Genomic DNA, 22,842 nt, shown 5'->3' on the forward strand with positions numbered 1-22,842 from the left:
GAAATATATAATAGGTCATTTGTTTAACACAATCATGCCAGCCTAAATTATTTTAATTGTTATCATTTATTTTTCTTCTTTAAAGATATTCTGGATCAGGGATATAGCTCAGTGATAGAATACTTTTCCTAGCCTTAGTTTTGCTTCTTAGCATTGCAAAATAGCAACTATAACACCCCTCACTCCCCACCCCTGAGACTGGGTTTCTCTGTGTGGCCCTTACTGGCTTGGGACTCACTCTGTAGACCAGGCTGGCCTTGAGCTCACAGACATCTGCCTGCCTCTGTTGCCCAAGTGCTAGGATAAAAGGTGTGCACCGCCACTATTCAAATAGAACACTTTTGATGGGCAGGTAGGTCATAGTTTATAAGAAGAAATGAGTAGTCAAGTCATAAAGAGAATGAAAATGGATTAATTATTTACTCACTTTACATCCCAATCATAGCCCCTCCCCTCTCTCCTCCCTTTCACACCCTCACACCCACCAGCTTTTTTTAATGGCATGCTATTTCTTTTTTTTTCTCTTTTCTCTTTTAAATGATTTTACTTATTCTTATTTTACATTCATTGGTGCTTTGCCTGCATGCATGTCTATATGGTTGCTGGGAATTGAACTCAGATCCTCTGGAAGAGCAGCCAGTGCTTTTAACTGCTGAGTCATTGTTCCAGTCCTGGATCCTCTAAACTTTTAAATGTGTGGTAGAAGACTACCAAACCTTAAGAGTATCAGATCAATTCATAAAGTAACTGAAATTGAAAGAAAAGTTTATGACCAGCCATTTGCTCCTGTGGGGGAAAGAACCACTGACTCATCTCAGAATTTAACCACTAAAGTCTTGACTGAATGTAGAGGAAAGGCCCACCATTCCTGCACTCTTAGATAATAGTGGATATATTATATAATAGTGGATATAAGTAACACAGCACGTGCCAGCTCAGTCCTCTCTGATGGTTGCTTTTGTCATTTGTTCCAGTAGTGTCTACTGTTAGGAAAGGACCTTGAATGCATACTTACTGTGTCTTCTTCCCGTCCTCCCTCCCCTCTTTTCTCTTTCTTCCCTTCTTCCCTTCCCTCCCCCTCCTCCTCCCCTTCCCCCTCCCCTTCTTTCAGTATTAACATCATGTTTAGCAGTTGAGAATAATTATTGACTAAATGCAGTACTAGACTACAGAAACCAATTTTGGAAACGCTCTTTACTGATTATGAGAACCTCGAGTAGAAACAACAACAGAGCCCACAAGCAAGAGGGAAGATTGTACTTTCAGGAAACCGAGTTCTCTACTGACCTTAGTAGAATGGAAAGTGAAATGTGGGTTTATTTCACATTGCAGGGGACTGGGGTATGCATAGGATACCTCAGTTAAAGTAGCTATTTTAGCAGGTATAAAGGCCCTCCTTCTCGTGTGATGCTGGAGCAGCTCCAGCGACTTTATTGTTTGCCTCATTGTCCCCTACTGTTCAGCTGGCTGTTCTGAATTTGTTTTCTCTAGGGCCTCAGAGCCTAGATACATAGCTAGTCTGTGAGTCTAAGGAAGCAAGTTTAGTTTATAACAACTTGGTTTTGATGTGACACATTGGGGTCTTTTAAAGTTATTATGTGAGTGTATGCACACTTACATGTGTGTGCACACTGTGGTATATGTGTGGAGATCAGAGGACAACTTAGGGAAATCAGTTCTGAGGAGTGAACTCCCCTCAGTAACTGAGGTGGTGAAGACTCTGCCTACTGAGGCATCTTGCCAGCCTTCACACATTTCATAGGGAACGGTAAGGAGCTCTGCCTGCCACAGACATCCTGACAGCACAGTTGTGTCTATGCCACAGGGCATTTCTGCTGCCTCTCTGCAGAGCTGACATCTGTACGCTCTTACTCTGGATGCTCAAAAACAGTTTTTTAGATATCCAGAAGAGATCATCTCTAAGCAGTATACCTTTCTTCAAACCTTAAGGCCATTTCTTATAACTGAAAGTAATTGCTTCCCTTGTTTTGTGTTTTCTAGGTTTGAAGAAAAGGCCCAAATGGATCCCCTTAGTGCTCTGAAGTATTTACAAAATGATCTTTATATAACTGTGGATCATTCGGACCCAGAAGAGACAAAAGAGGTAAAGAAAGATGGATAAATGTTTTTCTTGTGTAAGTGCTTAAAGGAAATGAAGAACTATGATGCACTGCCCTTAAGGATGCTCAGTTGGATAAAATAAAAGTGAACAGCTGTAGTGCTAAACTGCTGCACTCCAGCATTGGGAAGGTTGGTGCAGGAGGATCGATCACTAATTAAAGGCTAGCCGAAATGACAAGGTATCTCATTACACCATCTATCTGAGGGGAAAGAAAGAAATTGAACAGGCACATTTGATTCATTCAAAATTAATTTTTAGGTATAAAATTTCAAATTACGGGCTGGTGAGATGGCTCAGTGGGTAAGAGTACCCAACTGCTCTTCCGAAGGTCCAGAGTTCAAATCCCAGCAACCACATGGTGGCTCACAACCATCCGTAATGAGATCTGACGCCCTCTTCTGGTGTGTCTGAAGACAGCTACAGTGTACTTACAATAATGAATAAATAAATCTTTTTTAAAAAATTAAAATTACGTTAGTTCTGTATTTATGGAGGAATTTTTAAAGTCTAGTTTTTATAAATCACCAAGGGTTATATATAATCGTGAAATACACACTTTTCTGTTGATGTTCAAGATCTTTCAAGATCTTTCAACTTCCCTTGTTTGTATGGAGAATCAGGTTTAACTTTTAAACTACTTTATATTCCAAAAATCTGAGTTATTTTTTTCCCTGTGTGTATGTTTTATGTTTTACACATTTTCTCATTTTTAACTTCTCATTGACCAAAGGTATTTTATGTGTTCATTAGATGTGCTGTTATCATAAGCATCACTGTATGATACCTAGGACCAGGGCAGTAACTGTTGTCTGCCATTGTAAATCAAAGCATGGCTTTTGTTTCCTTCAGTCTCCAGAATATTGGATATGAATTGCTGATGAACTTGCAAAAAACTTTATACAAATTGTATTGATTTCATGCTTTTGTAAATCTCAGAATCCTGCTTTTTGTTTTTTTAAACTAATAAAATGGAGTAGTTCAAAAACAATCACCAAAACCAAAACCAAACAAACAAAAAACATGAGAAAGAAACAGGGTCAGCTAGTAAGAGAGGACCTATATACATTACATACATGCATGGAAATATGATGAAACCTATTATGTAATTAACATGCTAGTAAAAATTATGTATTTTTTTTCTAGAAAAGGCTTGAGAAAAAAATTGCCAAAATCAAGCCTACCATTTTCAAAAGGACATTATAATAAAGGAGTGGGGAAAAGCAAGTTTCCAACTACTATACAACATTCTGTACTAATTATACAATTCTTCTGTTATGTTTCCAAAATAGTACTCTCATTCATTTAATAGCTTGTGTTGATTCCTTACACAATGCCAGGCATTCTCGGTGTAGGAAATATATTTGTAAATAGAACAAGATCCTAGTCCAGAACATATTAAGTAAGCTAATTACAAACTTCATTGTAATTTGGTGGTGGTATGGAAGGATAACGTTGAAAGAAGAGTAAGTGAGCAGGGTGGAGCCCATACCTCAGATTTCAGCCCTGGAGAGACTTTGTCCAGCTGAGGTAGTAGGGCTCCTGACTGAGATGGGAGCCTGATTTGCATATGACCAGTTTGAAATACCCATGGGACAACCATCTTGAGGTGTTTAGGTGGCAGTTAAACATTTGAGAAACCTAAGAATGAGGTCTGTAATACAATTTGGTATTGTTTAAAATTATCAATTTACTTTGTCAGTTTGTTAAAAGAACAGATTTCTCTGGAACTTCGCCATAAGAATCCGTGAAGTTTACTTTTCATTTTAAAGGAGTTAGAAAAGAAAAAGAAAAACTCAAGATAAAATAGAACATTAGTGAAATAGAAAAACATACTATAAAAAATAAAGTATAAATATAGTGGTGGTTCTTTGACAAACTAAAATGGATAACCTCTTATTAAGAGTCATGAAGAAAACATAAACTGTGAACATAACATGAAAAAGTGAAGTCACTAGAACCTCAGAATTATGAAAAAAGTAGCAAAGAGTTGCAATGAACAGTGTTGTCAGCACACTGAGGAACTGGGCAGACCGCCTCAAAACATGTAATTTACCAAAACTCACATTAGAAGAAATGAGATCTTAAAGAATTCTACAATTGTTACATAGTTTTGTTTGTAATGAAAACTGTTCTGGCACAATACTTCAGCCTCAATGTCTCTATAAGTAATTTTATTAACCATTTAAGAAACAAAATTATAGCCAGGCGTGGTGGCGCACGCCTTTAATCCCAGCACTCGGGAGGCAGAGGCAGGCGGATTTCTGAGTTGGAGGCCAGCCCAGTCTACAAAGTGAGTTCCAGGACAGCCAGGGCTACACAGAGATACCCTGTCTCGAAAGACCAAAAAAAAAAAAAAAAAAACAAAATTATAATTCTACATAAATTCTCAGAAATTAGATGAAGATAATTCCTAAATCTTTGGGGGAAGTGTGAGAGCTAAACAAAGATATTACAAGCAAAAATACATAGACTGGAACTGGGAAGGCTGCTAGCTGCACTTAGAAGAGTGTGTGCTGCTCTTCGGGAGGACCTGGGTTCAGTTTGAAGCACCCACATGGTGGCTCATGACCATCTGTAATGTAATCCAGGGCATCCAGCATGCTCATCTCGCCACCGTGACACCAGATAGACATACAACCAGAACATTCATATGCATAAATAGTAAAAAATAATTTTAAAAAGAAAGATAAGTCTGAAATATTTGTCACATTTTGGATTCTAAAAGACAATTGGCCCTTACAAATATTAGTGTGTAAACATTATATGAAAATATAAAGGCATCCAAGCAGATGGAGCTAGGAGGAATATGAGTTCAAGGCTAATCTGGGCAACGCAGTGAGTGAAAGAAAACTGTTTAAATAGAAAATAAGAGAAAAACAGCAGGTTTTTTAATCTAAATGTGGTGAGGGCTTTTGTTTGTTCTTAGTTTTTGTTTTCCAATATTTGGTGGTTAGATCTGTACAATGCATGCATAAAAACAGAGGCTAATAATGAATGAAAAGTCTCAGAAGTTGTTTCTCTTAAGTGTGCTAGCTGGCTAATTTGCCGTATTTTTTTTGTTTGTTTGGTTTTTTGTTTTTGTTTTTGTTTTTAACAGTTTCAACTCCTAGCCTCAGCTCTGTTCAAATCTGGCTCAGATTTCACAGCTCTAGGTAAGCATGCCAGCAGTTTATCTTTTCGTACTAACATTTGGTTGGATTTTGGTCTCTTATATGGACCATGAGGTGAAACATATCCACACGAGTGCACACAGCGTTTGCCAGCGGCTAAAGGGTACCCACCCTCAGGCACCGTTCGCCAGCTCCTGCTTGCAGTTTGCAGTTCATGTGCCACTTGGTACAGGCAAATGGCAACAGGAGTGTGGTCAAAACAAAGTAATCTCTGCAGCACTGCTGAAGTCGACGCTTGCTCGGGTGGGCTCATGTCTTCTTGTTCTTTGGGAAGTTTATTATGCCAGGAATTGACAAATGGAGTGGGGAGTGAAATGTTTTGAAAGTCAAAAAACTATCTTTTTTCTTTTTAATGAAGATTGTTATTTGTTGATAAATTAATTCCTTAAGTTCTCTTTAAACTTTCCCCCTCACACTTGTCAGGCAGTGGTCTCCATTAAGAAGTACTCTTACTTAGTGCTAGTGAGTTACGTGGAAAACAGTTTGGCGCTGGGATTGAAGGGTATGAATGAATGATTAACTAAGGTTGTCAAATCCCAATAGTATAAGAAATGATCACAGGAGTTTGAAAATTAACTACATGAAGTCAAGTAGCCTTTGCACAGATAATGATTATCATCATAATAAACAGCTTATAGAATCTTTGAAAATCTCTACCAGCTATACTTCAGGCAGCTAGAATATATAAAAAGCTGCAAAGTTTCAGTACACACACACACAGAAACCTAATAAGTTAGTTAATTAATTAATTAATTATGCCAACCAATAACTGGGCTAATGAACTGAACAGACAGTTTTCAAAAGAAGTGCAAATGGCCAGTAAGTGTTTTAATTAAGTTTTCAATATAGTTAGCTACTAGGGAAGTAAGTGCAAATGAGATACTTTAGGCTCCATTTCACTGCAGTCTTCACAATGGCTGTTGTCAAGGAAACATGACACCAAAATCTGGCAAAGGATATAGGGAAAGAGGATCTCTTTTCAGTATTGGTGGGGATGTAAACTGGTGCAGCAGTTACTGAAACCAATGTAGTGGTTTCTCAAAAGCTAAAAATACAAGTATGATATGATCCAGCTACATCATTCCTGGATGTGGATCCAAAGGACTCTATCCCACCCCAGAAATACTTACACATCTTTATTCATTGCTGTTCTGTTCACAAAGAAATGCAACCACCTTAGTCTGTCAACAGATGAATAGATAATGAAAGTGTGTTGCATGCACACATGCACTCTTAATCATCCATGAAGAAAAATGAAATTTGCAGTAAAATAGGTAGAACCAGAAAATGGTGTACTAAGTGAGGTACTGAGACTTGGAGAGACAAGCACTACATTTGTCATACACAGATCCTAACTTGTAAATTTCATGTGTAGATTGATAGAGGAGATGCCAGAAAACTAGAAAGGAGCAGTGAGAGGAGAAAAAGGAGGCCTCAAGAAGGGAGGGGGAGTAAGAGAACACATGGGATATAAGAATTGAATGGAGAGTCTGGGGGCTCAAGGGCACAGTCAGAGAACAGGGCAAGAAGATGCCCCGAGGACTGATCAGGCAGCAGATAAAATAAGCTAGGAATGTATGAGAACACCCAGAGGAAACCTGTTATTTTGTATGCTAATTTAAAAATTAAACACACAAAGCACACACAAACACACAAAGCAGCTAAACTAGGCTCTCATACAATTAAGTCTCGTGATTCTGTAGAAGTTTCAGAAATCGGAGCTTTACGCTGGTGAGTTTTCAAGGGTATTTTTTATTAGAACAACTCAGGATAGGCAGCTCCAGTCTTTACCACATTTCACTTTTTTAGTTCCACACTGTCCTAGAACTAAAGATTCTTTCTTTGAAACATAAGAAATTGTAGCTCTGAAGTTGCCATTGTGATGTATAGTTATATATGAGTACATACTAACCCTGTTGATGCCAGTGCTGTTAGTATTTGCCCAAGAGTTGTACAGTAGTGTACATAATATACATATTGCTCTCTTATTTGGAATCAAATGACTCCTGGATGGCATTAGTTTAGTTTTTAAATTGCTGGTCCTTTGGTTTTTGGCTAAAAATAAGTGATTTTCAGAATAAAACAGAGCATCACTATGGGATTCTGGTGCTGTTCCCTGGGATGGGAAAGAGTAGCAGTGTTCTTGGGATTTTGCCCACCGTTTTCTGTAGCAAGTAATTGAGACATCTCTAACAATTACGGTAATGCTGGCTTCACTTCTAACTCCAGAAGAGCGTGAGACCATTATGGTAAGATAGGAAATTGAAAGAAGAAAATGGAAAACTGGCAGTCCCTAACTCCAGAGTATGTAGGACTCCACAGGCTAAATTAGCAAGCACCATAAAACATCATTGCAGTGGATGTGTCTTTAGGCTACAAAACATTGCAGCCCCATCATGATGAAAAACTAGGAGAAACCAGGCATAAACGTTGCTAGAAAGTTCATGCCTCTCGTAATTTTATCCTTTGAAGCAGACTTAGTGGTACCCGGGTAATTGTGAGTCTGCCATTGGTTTGAAAGAGTTTATGCCCTGATATGTACAGATTGCACAGCCCGGGTCATTACTCTTATTTATTGATGGGCAGCACTAAACTGTCTTTGGCTAGTGTTTAGCCATTAAGGCAAGAATTTCTTGACAGTGATTAAATAGGTTAGGATTGTGTCAGCAAATATTTTTACCATGTAGCTTAGTTCCTTTCTCCTGTTTTTCTGCCCTGTTCCCTGCCAGAGAACATATTCTGTCAAGAACAGTTTGTTTTCCTTGAAGTATAAATAGCTTGTTCCTAGTAGAGCCTCTCCTCTCTCAAGCAGTCACTGTCTTCTCATGGCTGGTACAGGGTGGTACAAATAAGAGCGATGGTGCTGAGGAGCAAGAGCCTGGCGCCAGTACTGCCTTCCTCTGTGTTCATGCTGGCTCAGGCTTTGTATCAGGGAGTGTCTGGGTTCTTGCCTGTAAATGTCACTTTCATTTCCTCAGATGAAGTGAGATGAGAACTGTCAAACCAAGCTGTGCAAGTACATGGCTTGGGCTGAACCCAGAGTGTTTCCTTCTTTGTTCTCTCTCTAAGCGTAGGCCTCTAGCCTTCGTACAATCTAATCTTCCAAACTGACTTAATTCAGTCTGCTTCTCTCGGCTTCTGACTGAACTGCTCTGCCTGGCCTCACGCTAATAACTCTGTTCTAATCTTCTGGCTCCTTCTCACTCCCCTGCTCACTCTGCCTTCACCTGCGCCTAGCTTGTTCTCTGTCACCTGATTCTCAAAAACTATTCCAGTAAAATGGCCACACACACACATACACACACACACACACACACCACCCTGGACACCACACACTGCACTACGGCGTATCCTATCTCTGATTCATTCTGTCAAATCTTTTTCTGATTCGTCACTTTGCCCCTCAACTAGATATCACTTTCAAACATGGCTGCTTCCTTATACAAACTAACCTTACTTTCATTGTTGAAGATTAGAGGTGTGTACTAAGGGCATGTCTGTATTTCAGCCAGATTATACTGTAATCCAAGGGCATGTCTGGGGCATGTTTGCATTCTGCCCGGATCATATCTTTGGATGTGATCCCTTGGCAGAGCAGCCATGTTGCTGGATTAAAATTCCTCTATACCTGCACCTTTTACATATATTGAAAAGGAAAATACTGACTATAGATTAAGTGTAAGTCCTGCTCTATGTCTTTACTCAACACTACTTTGTGAAGAGACATGTTGATATATTTGATTCTGATTATTCAAAGTAATTATGTTTTATAACCCACAGGGACAATAAATTAGTGAAGGCAAGTTGCTGCTCTTGTGAAAAATTCCGAGAATTAGGCTTCTGCAAGTCTCTGCAACAGACTATTGCATACATTTATCTCTCAGTATTTCTATTTAATGCCTCCTTGTCTAGTGTACCTTATGTATTCACTACCATTGAACTCGTGGTCAGGAAGACCAACGCCTGACTAAGATGAAGCTTGTCTAACTTGCTCTCTAGGAAAGGCATAGCCCACCTTCCTACGCTTAGAAACCTACACAGCACCGACTGCAGCTCGAGCACATGAAGTGGTGAGGTCACCATCAGACATCACAGAATCTGAAAAATGTGCCTATCCTGCTGCTCTAGGCATGTCTATAAACAGTCACACAAGTGCACAAGCGTGGCTGTGCACTTACAAATAAATGTCAGTGATAAGCTGACTGTAAATAATAATGAAGATTTTCTGTCCATCTACATATTTAAGCATATGGTTTTGAATGTGCCGGTTCTGTTATGTAGTATAAACCGTAAGAACATACGCTACAGCATGAGCCTGTTCTTGTCCTTATAAAGGCATGGATACTGAGGGGCCTTCATAGTTGAACAGTTCATCTGATGGTAGTGTTGTTAAGTTTCGATTTTTTTATTGGTAAATAGTGATGAAAGTAAAGATACTTTTGAGGACTAAACGAGCATAACACATTGCCCTACACACTCAGTAAATGCAATATGAGTAAGTAGACAGATTTTAGAGTCCCCTCACCCACGATCTGAGAGACCTTACTAAACACCTCCATTTCTTAAATGATTCTAAGAATGTAGTTTATATGTAAAAGCCTAGCAGTAGTACACAGGCAGTTAGTGTGACTGATTTTGGATTTCTCAAATAATTTGCTACTACAAAGAATCATAGCTCCTTGGAAAATGACTGACTCCAGAGCACTGTTAAGACTAAGATTGAGGGTTGGAGAGGCGGCTCAGCAGTTAAGAGCACTGACTGCTCTTCCAGAGGAACCAGGTTCAAATCCCAGCACCCATATAGCAGCTTACAACTGTCTGTAACTCCAAGATCTGACATTCTTACACAGGCATACATGCTGGCAAAACACCAATAAACATAAAATGAAAAAAAGTAGTTAAATAAAAATTCTTTTTAAAAAGAGTAAGTTTGAAATCTTACTGTATAGAAAAGTGAAGAAATGATCAAAAATTGGTGGGTCTATTTCTTACTGGTCAAGTAGGAGATGATGTGAATATCAAAATGAGCAAGAGAAGAGCTGAGGGGTACACACTGACCAAACAAGTAAGTTAAACAGAGTGCCAGTTAGGAAGAATCACAGAATGTCCCAGTGGCTTAAAAAAGTGCTTTTTCAGTAAGAGCCATCACTGAGCACTAACGCATAGGTCCTGGAGTCTGAGGAACACAGCATTCACACAGTGCTGAGTAATCTCCCCGTTAGTAGTTTTAACTTCAGAGGTTGAACTAAAAGTTGATCAGAGAAATTTGCCATTGGCTGAGTTAACTGTATGATCACGGTTAATATTGTTGATACTGGTCCAGACTGAAAACTATGTGCTTTCTGAGATAATGCCCGGAGAAGGGTGCAGAGTCACTCTGGTATTCCACCAAGACTCCATAGCCAGCATCTGATCATACAACAGTCGAGACAAAATTAACCCAAATTTAACACACACTATATGACTTTTCTATGTGCTTCAGAAATATCCATGCCATTAGAAAACAGAGAAGCTGCAAATCTGATTCAGATCAGGAGACTTCAAAGCCAAATGTAGAATGTGTCCTTGGATTAGAACTTTGGTTAGAGACAAATGAATAATAAAAAGATTATTAAAAGGTCAATGTTAAGTTTTCTGAGTTTAATATATAGTTAGGGTGAAAGACTTAGCACACGGCACTGTCCTTTATTCATTCCCCAACCCCACCAAAGAATATGTGTAGGACTGGGACGGGGTGGAAGAGGAAGGGGATGGTTGGTCATATGAATGGAGATTCTATGCTTAGCTGAAATGAGTTCAAGAATTCAGGAGTGAAACTATAGAATCCACAGGTGCTTCCACAAAAAGGTTAGGAGTTAGGCATGAATACATCCACAGTAGGCACAGTGTCAGGCCAGACACTAACAACAGACTTATCAAAGTGAAGGGTCTGAATGAGTGCACATTAGACTTTTAAAACCTCTGTGTGCTTGAAATGTTTTGAAAGTAAAGCAATTTGGAAAATTCAGAAAAAAGCATAATAAAGAAACAGGATTATAATCTTTCCGTCACAATAAGCTTCATTAGTATCTTGCAGTATTTACTTCTGTTCATTTCTGTGATATGACAGTAGGCTTTGGTAAGCTACACTCAAAGGAAGAAACGCTTCCCCCTCAAACTTAAAACAACAATAATAATTAAAAAAAAAAAAAAGGAATGAACCATTCTTGGGGCATTGTTTATTTCCTTCCGGGAAACTGGTATCCTTGATAGTCTTATGTTCTATTTTTATTCTTTATAAGATTAAAACAAATTGGATCTAAAAATGTTGAGTGGAATTAATCCAATTTGCATTTTCACTGAACCATCACAGCCATGGTGGTTCTTTTCTTGATGGCACAACGGGCTAACATGTCCCAGCTAGCCATTCAGTATAATGGGAAAATCATTTATCGCTTACGTATTTAATTTGAAGGCTGGAGAGATGGCTCAGCAGGTAAGAACTCTGGCTGCTCTTCCAGAAGACCCAGGTTCAGTCTCTAGCTCCCACATGGCAGCTCACAACTGTTTGTAACTCCAGTTCCAGGGAATCTTACATCTTCACACACACAAACATGCAGGCAAAACACCAATGCACATTAAAAAATTAAGTATTTAATTTGTGTGTTAGAAATCTGAAACAGCTTAGGTCAAACTGACCAAAATGGGATATTGGTTGCTGTGAACTCAAAAGTAAATGTTTGCTGTGTGTAAAGAAAGGGAAGAGTCCTATGTATTAACAAACACTGTCTTGGAAAAATGCCTCTGTACTCTGGTATTTGTTTGCATAAAGTACTTAATTATTCTCATTAAATATGCTTAGTATGGAACCTGTTACATAGTAACATAATAATGGCATTTGCTAAGGTACCCTGTGTACACATTTCTTTCTCTTGGTTGTCTATACTTTTACTCAGTTCTCTGATAATACGTCTGCCTCTAAAGATCTTTCTGATTTTAGCCTGTTTTTCTAAAGATCTCTTAATTGTGATTTTGTTTTATTTTTATTACCCTACCAAAAACATTAATGGATCAGAAGCACTAAAGAGATAGAGGAATGAAGTTTCTTCAATGAAGTAGTAGAGGAATAGTCTAGCAAAGGAGAGATTAGAAATCGGTTTTAATTAAGTAACGGTCTTTCTGCTAGGTATTTTCATGTAATTGCATTTACTCTGCATGATAGTCTGTGAAGTAAACTGGCTTCACAAATGTGCACCAGTGAGGAAATGGATGCTGAGCACCAAGGAGGCTAATAGTGCCTAGTCCACACTGGCTAGGTCAGTGATTCTCAACCTGTGGGGCCTGACCCTTTGTGGGGCCAAGTGACCCTTTCACAGGGGTCACCTAAGACCATCAGAAAACACAGATATTTACATTATTATTCCTAACTGTAGCAAAATTACAGTTAGGAAGTAGCGATGAAAATAATGTTATGGTTGGGGGTCACTACACCATGAGGAACTGCATCAAAGGGTCACAGCATTAGGAAGGATGAGAGCCACTGCTCTAACTAAGTGTTGTAGTTTTAAAGCTTATTTTGATTTTCCCATTGTACATGACTAATATCTAAGTCAGTACACACTAACTTTTTTGTTCTGTATTGAATTTTTGAAATAATACATAAATTTGTTTTATTTTCTTCAACAGGCTTTTCAGATGTGGATCATACCTATGCTCAAAGAACTCAGCTCTTTGACACCTTAGTAAATTTCTTTCCTGACAGCATGACTCCTCCTAAAGGCAACCTGGTAGACCTGATCACACTGTAGACTGGGGAGTGGGATTGAAGAATTACTGGGCTCAGACATGGAGAAGGAACCAGCTGTTCTGTGGGCAGAGGTGACGCTGCAGGTACTGAGGACGGCACCAGAGTTTTGAAGGATCCTTATTATCACAAGTTTTAACCCTCTTCCTTCATACCTGACCTCAATCCCCTTTTCCTCTTATTTCTGCATTAGGCTAATAAAGTGAAATTGATATACTTCCCATTTAATTATGTATATTTTTCTTTAGCCTTTAAGAATTAGTAAGTATTAATGAAAATTAGCCTTTTTTCTGGCTTCCAAGTTTTCAAAGTTTATTTTTAGTTAGGAGAACAGCACTACTGGTAGACTTGGTGCTGTAGGAATTTGGGGTTTTGCTGCTGGGTGTTTAGCCTTTGTTTCCCTTTTCTTCTCTTCCCCCTTCACTTTCCCCACATCACCGCTGTTGTGGTGCCGACTCTGACTCCCTCCCTCATCCTTAACTGGCTCTGTGTGGCTCTGTGGGACACACACAGGTGGTGTATGTTTAGGTGATGTGTGGCTGTTGACTTTTCGTGTATTAAACATAGAGCAGTTAGAGGGCTTGAATTTATACTTTTTGCCATACTACCAAAAGCAAAACTCAAGATTGGCCCAGACACCTGATCAAGAATTGATATTTCTGTATTGAAATTCTGTAGTGGACATTACAGTAGCCATTGGCATAGAATCACAGAAACCTGAAACCCAGCCTCCTACCCAGAAATAAGAGTGTTCCAGGTGACCAGCAGGAGAGGTGCTGTCCTTCCCCCTATTTTTACTGATATCTCTGTTGGGATTTTAAAGGAAATGACTGCTGGTAGAGCTATGCAGAACCTACGCTCTCACTCTCCTCTGAGTGAACTTTTTGTCATAGTTTTATCTGGACAATAGGTTCCAGAGCTGTGCTTTCATATTTTTCTGATATGTGACCCTACTATTTTGAAGAGTAATAGTTTGTGGTTGTCTTTTGGCATACAATTTACAGGCATTTTAGTAATAAGCATGTGGGCCAGACTTTTTTTTAAATGGATAAAAAGAAAAATATGTAACACCAAGAGTTTTTCATTAAACAGAAAAGTATAAGAGTTTGCCCTTTTCATTGTTCTGGTTTTGTACATACAGGAATAGGAGCATACCTTCACATCAGATGCTGGGGAATGTAGCATATGAAACCCACATCTGGCTAGTTAGCATTCACGTTTGTTCAAGTGTGCCATAGGCAGCTGGTACCACTGTGTTGAAAACAGGATCTGCCCTATCCGTGTGCCAGCTGTTAGGAGTGTGTGACTATGAAATTGACCTGGACTTCCAAAAGTGTCATGTGTAGGAAGGAGACCTTGATCCATCCTTCCCTCTGTCCTTACTGACTTTTCTGGGTTTGCTTTTGAGGATGAATGGGAATATATTTTTGCAGTTGTAGACTTTTTAGCTTCATAAGCATCCCAAGGTAATCAGTAGTGACTTAATAAACATGTATGCCAATACCTACCCTGTCAGAAGTATGCAGTATAAATTAGGAGGTACCAAATTGTATAAGAGACAGAATAATCACTTACCTGTACATTTGAGTAAATCCATTCTATTCAAAGACTTCGCAGCTTCCTAACGTGATTCTCCTAAGTAACAGCCAAGAACAAGAACAAAAACTGTGTAGCTAACAGCGTAGCCTGCTGAGTCTCATTTCAAGAAGACAGCTGCAAATCAGTAGGTGACCAAAAAAATTTTTGTTTTTGAACTGGAAATTGCCAAAATATAGAGAGCTGTGTCTGAGTCCTGAGAGCTCTGGCACCTTGGCAATACAGCCAAATGGGATTCTGCTGCCTGCAGCCTGCCTGTACATGCTTCCCCCAGCCGCCAAGGTTTTTTCTTTCAATTCCTCTGACTCTATTATTTGGGTGAAATTCAGTTCTTAACCTTAGTGATTCTTTCCCCCCCCCCACCCCCGCCCCTTCTTTTCTCTGTTTTTATAGTGCCTGCTTTAATTCCATCCCCCCTCACTGTAGTTTAGAATTTTTCATTTTTTACTGCCAAGTTTAAATGATTGAATCCTAGGAAACCACTCAGAGCTGCCTAAGTACTAAGATGCTTTAGGTACTAAGGAGGTGGATGACATAACTGACTCAGGCAGGTCAGAGCCTGTGCCTTGGGCATTAGTGGGGCACTCCAGGGGTACCTTTAGGAAGTGTAGGGATTACACATCCAGAACCAAGATTGGCATGCTGCTCGCCACATCCCCATGACAGCTCTGATTGAGAACTTGTATAGATGTTTATAAGGAGTAACAGCAGAATATTATAATTTAAACAATAAAAGGTAGTATTTAATGAACCAAATATGTGTGCTTTCCTAAAAATTCCTTTCATATTCTAGCTTAGCCCCAAATTAATATACTTAGCTGTAGATACATTCGTTAGTGGAGAACTGTTCCTTGACAGAATCCCCAGCTTCTGCCTCACCTCCATCTCCCTTTTTTAGCAGAATATATGGCTTTCCATCAGAAATAAGCTATTGATAACTGATGCTACTTTCACCCTTGTGTTCTGTAAGAATTTAGATTGCAAGTCACTTCACAAATGCATTTACATTTTACTTATGAAATAACATGAGACCTTACTTGGCCAGTTTGTTTGATTCAGAGTTATGTCATGTTTTTACACACAAAGTAATTTAGAATTGGATTTCCACTCCTGTGTTAAAGGTGACAAACAACATTAACCTTTATCAAAGTCACCTTTTTTGATATGGTTTCCATCTCTACTAAAACTGACCTTTCTGTGTTCAAGGAGTAAAAACTGACAGAAAACATTGGAAAGTTGGGTCAGTGTTTGTTGTAGTAAAGTGTGTCAGATTTAGCATCCAGTGCTTTGTTTGTTTATAAACAAATGAATGTTGAGTGAAATATGTATTCTGTGTATAAATGTTGGCAGCTTGCCATTCTACTGGCTCCCCACATCTGCCTTAAGAAGTGTTATATAGAAATACACAGTAACAGTTTCATGTAACAAAACAGGCTTAAAGTCGGTCTGTAGATAGAAGCTGGCTGGAGACCCTAACCATCTAGTGAGAGTCTGAGATGGTTGCTTAATAAGTCAACAAGCACTTAAAAAGTGGTCCTGATTGCTATTCTCCGCGTTATATTAAGTCTTATGGTAATTATATAAAGACATTACCTCACTATTGTTTTGTTGTATTGGAAAATTGTGAATCATTTATTTCCTGTGAAACAAGTGTGAAACCCTTCACTGACTGTCATGTGACAGCTGGGAATTCTGCTATGAAGTGACTTCGTGGGTGGAAGTCATGATAGTGTGCACTTTAGACAAAGTCACAAAGCTCTTTAAAGATGCCCTTCCTAAAACTTGCTTTCTTAAAATTCCTGTTAATCTACAGTCTCACCATCTGCAGAAATTCTTACCAATTTTCACCAAGTTTTAGCTAGTCTGTGGTTTAGGATTTACAGGCTCTACAAGAAAAAAAAATTCTATAGTTGCTGGAGATGTGTCAAAGAGGTCTGTATATGACAGTATTTACAGATTAAGATGTTGGGCTCTTTAATGCAGTTTTTGTTTTCTGTATTAAGCAAATTCTAATTTTTATATGTGGTTTTTGACTGTGGGGGTTGTCTCTATAGTTTGTCTTACTGTTGAAATGACATGGTTATCCAAAGCCTCTAGTGTCCGTCAGGTGTGTATTCTCTATATAGATGTATCAGCTGGAGGTCAGAGCTCCCACTTGTTTTGAAGTTCTGTGGAGCTGACTAGTACCGCGCAGTGACAGGAATCGTTTACTTGTTTTCAGGGCGGGGGTTATTGCAGTGGATTCTTTTCTTCATCAAATGCGCTTCTTGTTTTCTTATTAAATGCTATCTCAGATTTTATTTTTAGATGATTTTTTAACCTTAAATTCATTCTATTCACCTATTACTGTGAATTGTGTTTCTATTTATTTTCCTTGGCTAATTTAACTTTATTCGTTACTTCCTAGATTTTTCTATGGCACTGTTTAGAACTATTGTATTGCTTAAAAAAAAAAAAGTCAAATCATTGTAAATCATATATGCTTCTGTTTATGATAAGAGAATAATGAGATTAAAAAGTGTATATTAGTAAAGAAGTAATAACATTTAGATATTGCTATACAATGTGTGTGCCATTTTCTTTTGGGGATAGTGATCATTACTATGGCAGCTTTAATGGAGACGTCTGATTTAGCTTCTTTTCCTGGTTCTAGAAACTGTTGTCATAGAACTGTTAGCTGTATCCAGGTTCTGAAGAGAGCCAGCTCATGGAGACCAGTGCTCCACCACACTTAAATTTGCCGTCACCCTATCTTTGTATTGTGTTTTAGCCAAGCACCAATTTTCAGCCGGGTGTGGTGGTGCATGCCTTTAATCCCAGCACTCAGAAGGCAGAGGCAGGCGGATTTCTGAGTTCGAGGCCATCTGGTCTACAGAGTGAGTTCCAGGACAGCCAGGGCTACACAGAGAAACCCTGTCTCAAAAAACCAAAAAAAAAAAAAAAAAAAAAAAAAAGAAAAAAAGCACCAATTTTCAGTTGAAGTTGAAATTTGTGCTAATAGTTGACGTTTAATGTTGTACATGCTTTTAATCCCAGAACTTGGGAGGCAGAAGCAAGAGGATATATGTGTAAGTTCAAGGCCAACCAGGGCTGCACAGGGAGACCCTGTCTGGGTTAGGTTGGGGGAGTGGAGGCTTAGTTTATGATGCAGTTTAAATATTAGAAATGGCTTTTATTGCCACTCATTGATATTTCTTATTTCATAGTTAAAAATCACATAGTGATATAAATATCTCTTGCCTTCAAGAATATGAATTTGGGTAGATGAGCTGGCTCAAGCACGTAAAGAGGCTTGTTGGCAAAGCGGACAACCAGAGCTGTTAGGACACATACATGATGGAGTGGAGAACTGTTTCCCATAGATGTCCTCCGACGTCTACACATGCACACACATACAAAATAAGTGAATAAGTAAATGAATTTTAAACAATTTTAAATATGAACTTAAAATCAACACCAAGTGAAAAAAATTGCATTTTCAGTCATAAAGCTAGTGATAAAATTGTTAGACAGTATCATGTCTACCTTTTAACCTTAGTACAGCCAGTTAGACTTTCTAGTACTCAGGGAGAATGCCTTCTGGAAAAAATTCCTGCTACTGACTGTCTTTTTCAAAAGTCACAGATCTTGAAGTGGAATCCAGTTCACAACACAGAAAGCACAGGATAATTCTAATTTCTCTTCTGCATTCAAGAGCTTTGTAAATCGGGCTGGAGAGATGGCTCAGCGGTTAAGAGCACTGACTGCTCTTCAAAAGGTCCTGAGTTCAAATCCCAGCAACCATATGGTGGCTCCCAACCATCTATAATAAGATCTGATGCCCTCTTCTGGGGTGTCTGAAGACATCTACAGTGTACTTAGATTTAATAATAAATCTTAAAGAAAAAAAAAGGAATCTTTGTAAATCATATCTGCAAATGTGCAGTTCCCAAACACTGCCAGGTTTGGAACCAGAACTCCGTGTGGATTTCATCTGACAGCTATGGAATCAACAACAGGAAAGGCCGTAGTGATGGGTGTTTAGTAAGGACGGGAACCAGTTCAGAGGCTTGTGAAATCGCGTGTCTTTCTTTCCTCTGCTACTCAGAGAGACTCAGTAGTTGCTATGCGTGCGTGTGCACTGACCCAAGAATTCTGACTACAACGAAGAATGAGCGTGAGCTAGTGCATGTTCCCAAAGCTAAGCACGGCAAAAAGCTCTCCATTGTTAACCTAGAATAAGTCTACAGGTTCAATACTAGGAAAAAAGTTATCAAAGGAGATCAAAGCTTGTGCTTTTCTGAACGGCCTTGGGAAAGTAGCATTTTTTTTTTAGGTAGTTACCATTCTTCTTGAAAATACAGGCCTTAATACAAAGCCCAGTTTTATCTTTAAATTTTAAAACTTGGTAAGTAGTTTCGTATGTATGGCCAGTTCCCTGATAAGCCCACAGGGAAAAGCTATAAATGAAAGATCTCACCGTACAGCTTGGAGGCTCCCAGAGAGCTTGCTTACTCATCGTCTCTGAGCTCTTACTGCAGCATAGCCCTGAACTGTCGTGCGTGTGAGCCTCAAGCCCAGCAGAGAGTTTTGATACTTGAACTGGCTGCCACACAGGGAGTCAGCCCCATTACATCATCAGTCTTCATTTTCATTTACTGCTTAGTGGATGCCAAGTTAGTTGGCCAAAAGGAAATACAGTGTGTTCCCTACGAAGCATGCCAGTGTAAGGGTTGCTTCAGAGAGCCTATTGGAAACTTCATTTCTCTCCCTTGTTAGCAAGTCTCAAGAAAGTCCAACTAGGACTAGTCATGCTACTAGGTGGGTGTTCATTTACTAAACCCTAGACTAAGATGAAAGTGGTTATCGTGTACTTCAAAACTGTACAGTTTTTTGCCTAAAAATGTACTCCTATACGGTCCTTTGGGCTCCTTCTCATTAGTGTTGCAGGCATAGAGTAATGTTATGCTTTTAGGTGTTCTACCCATTCCTATAGTGATGAATGAGATTGGAGAAAGAACCTGGAGTTTTTGCCAGTTCCCTTTACAGCTGCAAAGCTTTTCAGATTCAGTTGCAGCCAAAGACTAGAAACCATCCAGACCATGAGGGCCTGCATCTGCAAGTGACCTTTAAGTTATATTTGCTGTGCAATTGCTGCATTGGAGCAGTGGCCGCTGAAAACAGATGTGTGCAGCTTCTTGTATCCTTTCTAATGCGTCCATTTCTGAAGTCACAGAGCACGTGCACCTTTGCAGAGTCTTGGCTTATTTTTGCATCTACATGTCAGTCATGCTTGTGAGAACACATGGAAAAGTAAGTTTCAGCCCAGCCCACTTACTGGTAAATGTCAAACTCCAAAGTAGGTGATGTGTGAGTTTCTATGGGGGAAGAATTTTTGTTTGTTTGTTTTTAAATTGGGATGAGGAGACACACATGCAGCAAGCACACAGTGAGGAAGACTCGGGAAAGCAGAGGACACTCAGGAGGCTGAAGCCCCAAACATGTCTTTTTGTTGTTGTTGTTTGGTGAGAGAAAAAGACCATGTGTTTGATGCGCTTCAGAGGTCACTCATGAACAGTGCTGCTCTTTCCTAACCAGCCCCTTACCCTGGACAGACTGCTGCTACACTCTGATTAAGGTGGTCTGCCTTTTGATATGTGTGCAATGTCTTTTTAAACCAATGAGATTGTATAGTATTAGTTACCCTTCATGTCTAGCCTTCTGCTTATTTAGAGGTTGCAAAATGATGGGTTTTCTTTGAGCAGCTTTTGTTCAGGGGTCTGTATATGCACTTTCTCTTTTAGAAGCAAAAACATTCCTCTTGACCACCACTCTGAAGTCACGCACAGCAGGGCCCTCAGCCTCACAGGAGGAGTACAGGGAGGCTGAGGAGGACTTTTTTCTTATCTTTAGTTTTGAGACCATGCAGTGTTCCATCTCTGAAAAAGACATACTTGTAATCCACACAAGAACAAATGTTAGATTTTTTTTTTAATGTCCGCTTTTGTGAGTTCGAAGTACTTAGTAACCAGAAATGAAGATGTCTTCTGATAAAGAGCTTCGATCCAAAGCTTGGGTGGGAATTAACTTCAGAAAGTTAACAGCTTGACTACAGAGTACAGCCTCATCTTCCAGGCCTACCTCAGTCTGTACTCATCTGGCCTGGACACACCCTTGGATCAGTTTATTTACATGCTAGGGTGTTAAGTAGTCCTTGTGAATTTTAATAGCACTTTGTCATTATAAAACTATGCCTATTACAGAAAACTTGGAAATAACTAAGTAGAAGGAAGAAAGGCTCTTTTTTTAAAAAAAACTGACAAACTCCCTTCCCACCCCCCTTTTTGAGACAGGGTCTCACTTTGTAGCTCTGACTGTCTTGAATTGTGTAGCCCCAGCCGGCCTGGAACTCAGAGAGTTCCTGCCTCTACCTCCCACGCACTGGCATTAAAGGTTTGTGCCACCAGGCCTGGCTAGCCCCCTCACCCCTCCTTTTCTAAAAGACATTGTTTTTCTTATTTTTCCTTATCAAAATGGCCAAAGCCAACAAAGGCTTTTGAGCAAATATTAATAGCCTTTCTGTCTTTGGCTACTGGTCTGCAGGGAGGACCAGGTTGCAGGCTCCTCCCTGCTAACGTTCGTTGCTCAAGCATTTTCTTGCCATAAATAATTTGAAAGTAGTCCCTTTATCTCTAATGATGAACTTTGGAGAAGGAGAACTCACTGCAGCTATGGAGTGTTACTTGTTGAGGTTGTTGGACATGCTATCCCTAAGACTGAATTTGGGTGGCCTTTAGGCAGCATCACAGGCATAATGGAACGCAGTCACACGGTGCACAGACTTCATTGGGTGACGAACTTTTTATGTGGCCATAATTAACCCCACACTCAGAAGGCCGAAAGCAAAGCAAAAGAAGTACGATATAAAAGAATACAAGGAGTCCGTTTCCCTGGAATATCACCTTAAATGCTTAAAAAAACAATGTATAGACACCAGCAAGGAACTAGTTTTACAAGTTTGACACCTCAGTTTGCCAAGTAGAGTCTTCCTCTTGATGTGTAGTGGAAAAAATCACCTTGTTGAGTTCTGCCTTCCACCCCCCTTCTGTGGCCATGCATACCCCACCCCACCCCAGACTGGAGCATCAGAAACAGTATCATGGAAGGCCAGCATGTGTGACTGAAGCATTTAAACAGCGCCCTTGGGTCTGAGCTCATCTCTTCCAGCTCTGTCGAGCTCTGCGATCTTCCCCATCCCCAGGCTAGCGTCATCCTCTGGTTTAGCTGTTGTCTAATCCTTGTGGACTTTCTAGGATTTCTTTCTGGTAAAAGTAATTTTCTGACCCCAGGTTTGGTATGTGTTATCACTAACTCTGTGAATAAGTAAATGAGTGATCACTGCTAAACAACTGCAGTTATAGAATTATGTTGTATGTATGTACATAAGGAGAGTGTATTTTGTTCCTTTTCTTAATAAAAAGTTACATATGGACACGTGTTTGCCAAAATTACTTTGAAATTTTTTTTAAATTACATTATGGGGGCGGGGGGGGGGTCAGTAGAATGTTTGCCTAACATGCAGGAGGTTTTAGGTTTGTTCCCCACTCACAAACTGCAGGGTGGGGTGCACATGGCTCTAATCCCAGTGTATAGAAGGGGAGTAGGGTAACTCAAGGTCATGCCTAACTACATGGAGATGTTGAGGCTAGCCTGAGCTACATGATATACCCTACCGTGTGTGAGTCAAGCTTTCAGAGGTGATGGTGATGGGCCGCACAGGCCTTGGTGCTCCCCCTGAGACTGCTCAGAGTACTGCAGACTTTCTGGGGAAGTTTCCAGTTTTGAGAAACCCTGGTAAATCGTTTCATGGTGGGGGGGGGGGGGAGGATTAATCTGTCTGCAATCAACAAAAAAATCTTTTTGTGTATTTGAACTTGTTTCCTGGGTTTTGGTCACACTGGTTTAAAAGGACAAGGACAACTTGGTTGAAACAAAATGAGCCGTAGGAAAAGTAGTAAAGGAAGGCGCTGCTGCCCTCCAGGGTCAGAGCAGGCCAGGCTTCTGTCTCGGCTGTGGAGGAGAAAGAAGCGCTAAGGGCCAGACCTAAAAAGTACGTCCAGAACTCTACCAAGCGGGATGTTAGGGTTAAGAAGTTGGGGTGGGCTGTAAAACAAGGTCTCTCCACCTGTCAT

At 39.7% G+C, this 22,842-nt stretch overlaps 1 protein-coding gene across 4 annotated transcripts in view; it reads left to right on the top strand.

Annotated features, from left to right (window-relative positions):
• The window catches only part of Mkln1 (muskelin 1, intracellular mediator containing kelch motifs), a 117,982-nt gene extending 95,840 nt beyond the window's left edge, over positions 1-22,142 (top strand). For 3 of the 4 annotated variants that reach the window (XM_017321605.2, XM_030255437.1, XM_030255436.1), the window contains 3 exons: positions 2,002-2,104; positions 5,220-5,274; positions 12,958-22,142. In XM_017321605.2, coding sequence (XP_017177094.1) covers positions 2,002-2,104; positions 5,220-5,274; positions 12,958-13,079 — 280 coding nt within the window. In that variant the 3' untranslated portion in view covers positions 13,080-22,142. The remainder of the gene's footprint in view (positions 1-2,001; positions 2,105-5,219; positions 5,275-12,957) is intronic. The other variant, NM_013791.2, reaches the window with a different exon arrangement.
• The last annotated feature ends 700 nt before the right edge of the window (positions 22,143-22,842 follow it).

Source organism: Mus musculus, chromosome 6, assembly GCF_000001635.26.
Source record: "Mus musculus strain C57BL/6J chromosome 6, GRCm38.p6 C57BL/6J".
Lineage (NCBI taxonomy): Eukaryota > Metazoa > Chordata > Mammalia > Rodentia > Muridae > Mus > Mus musculus.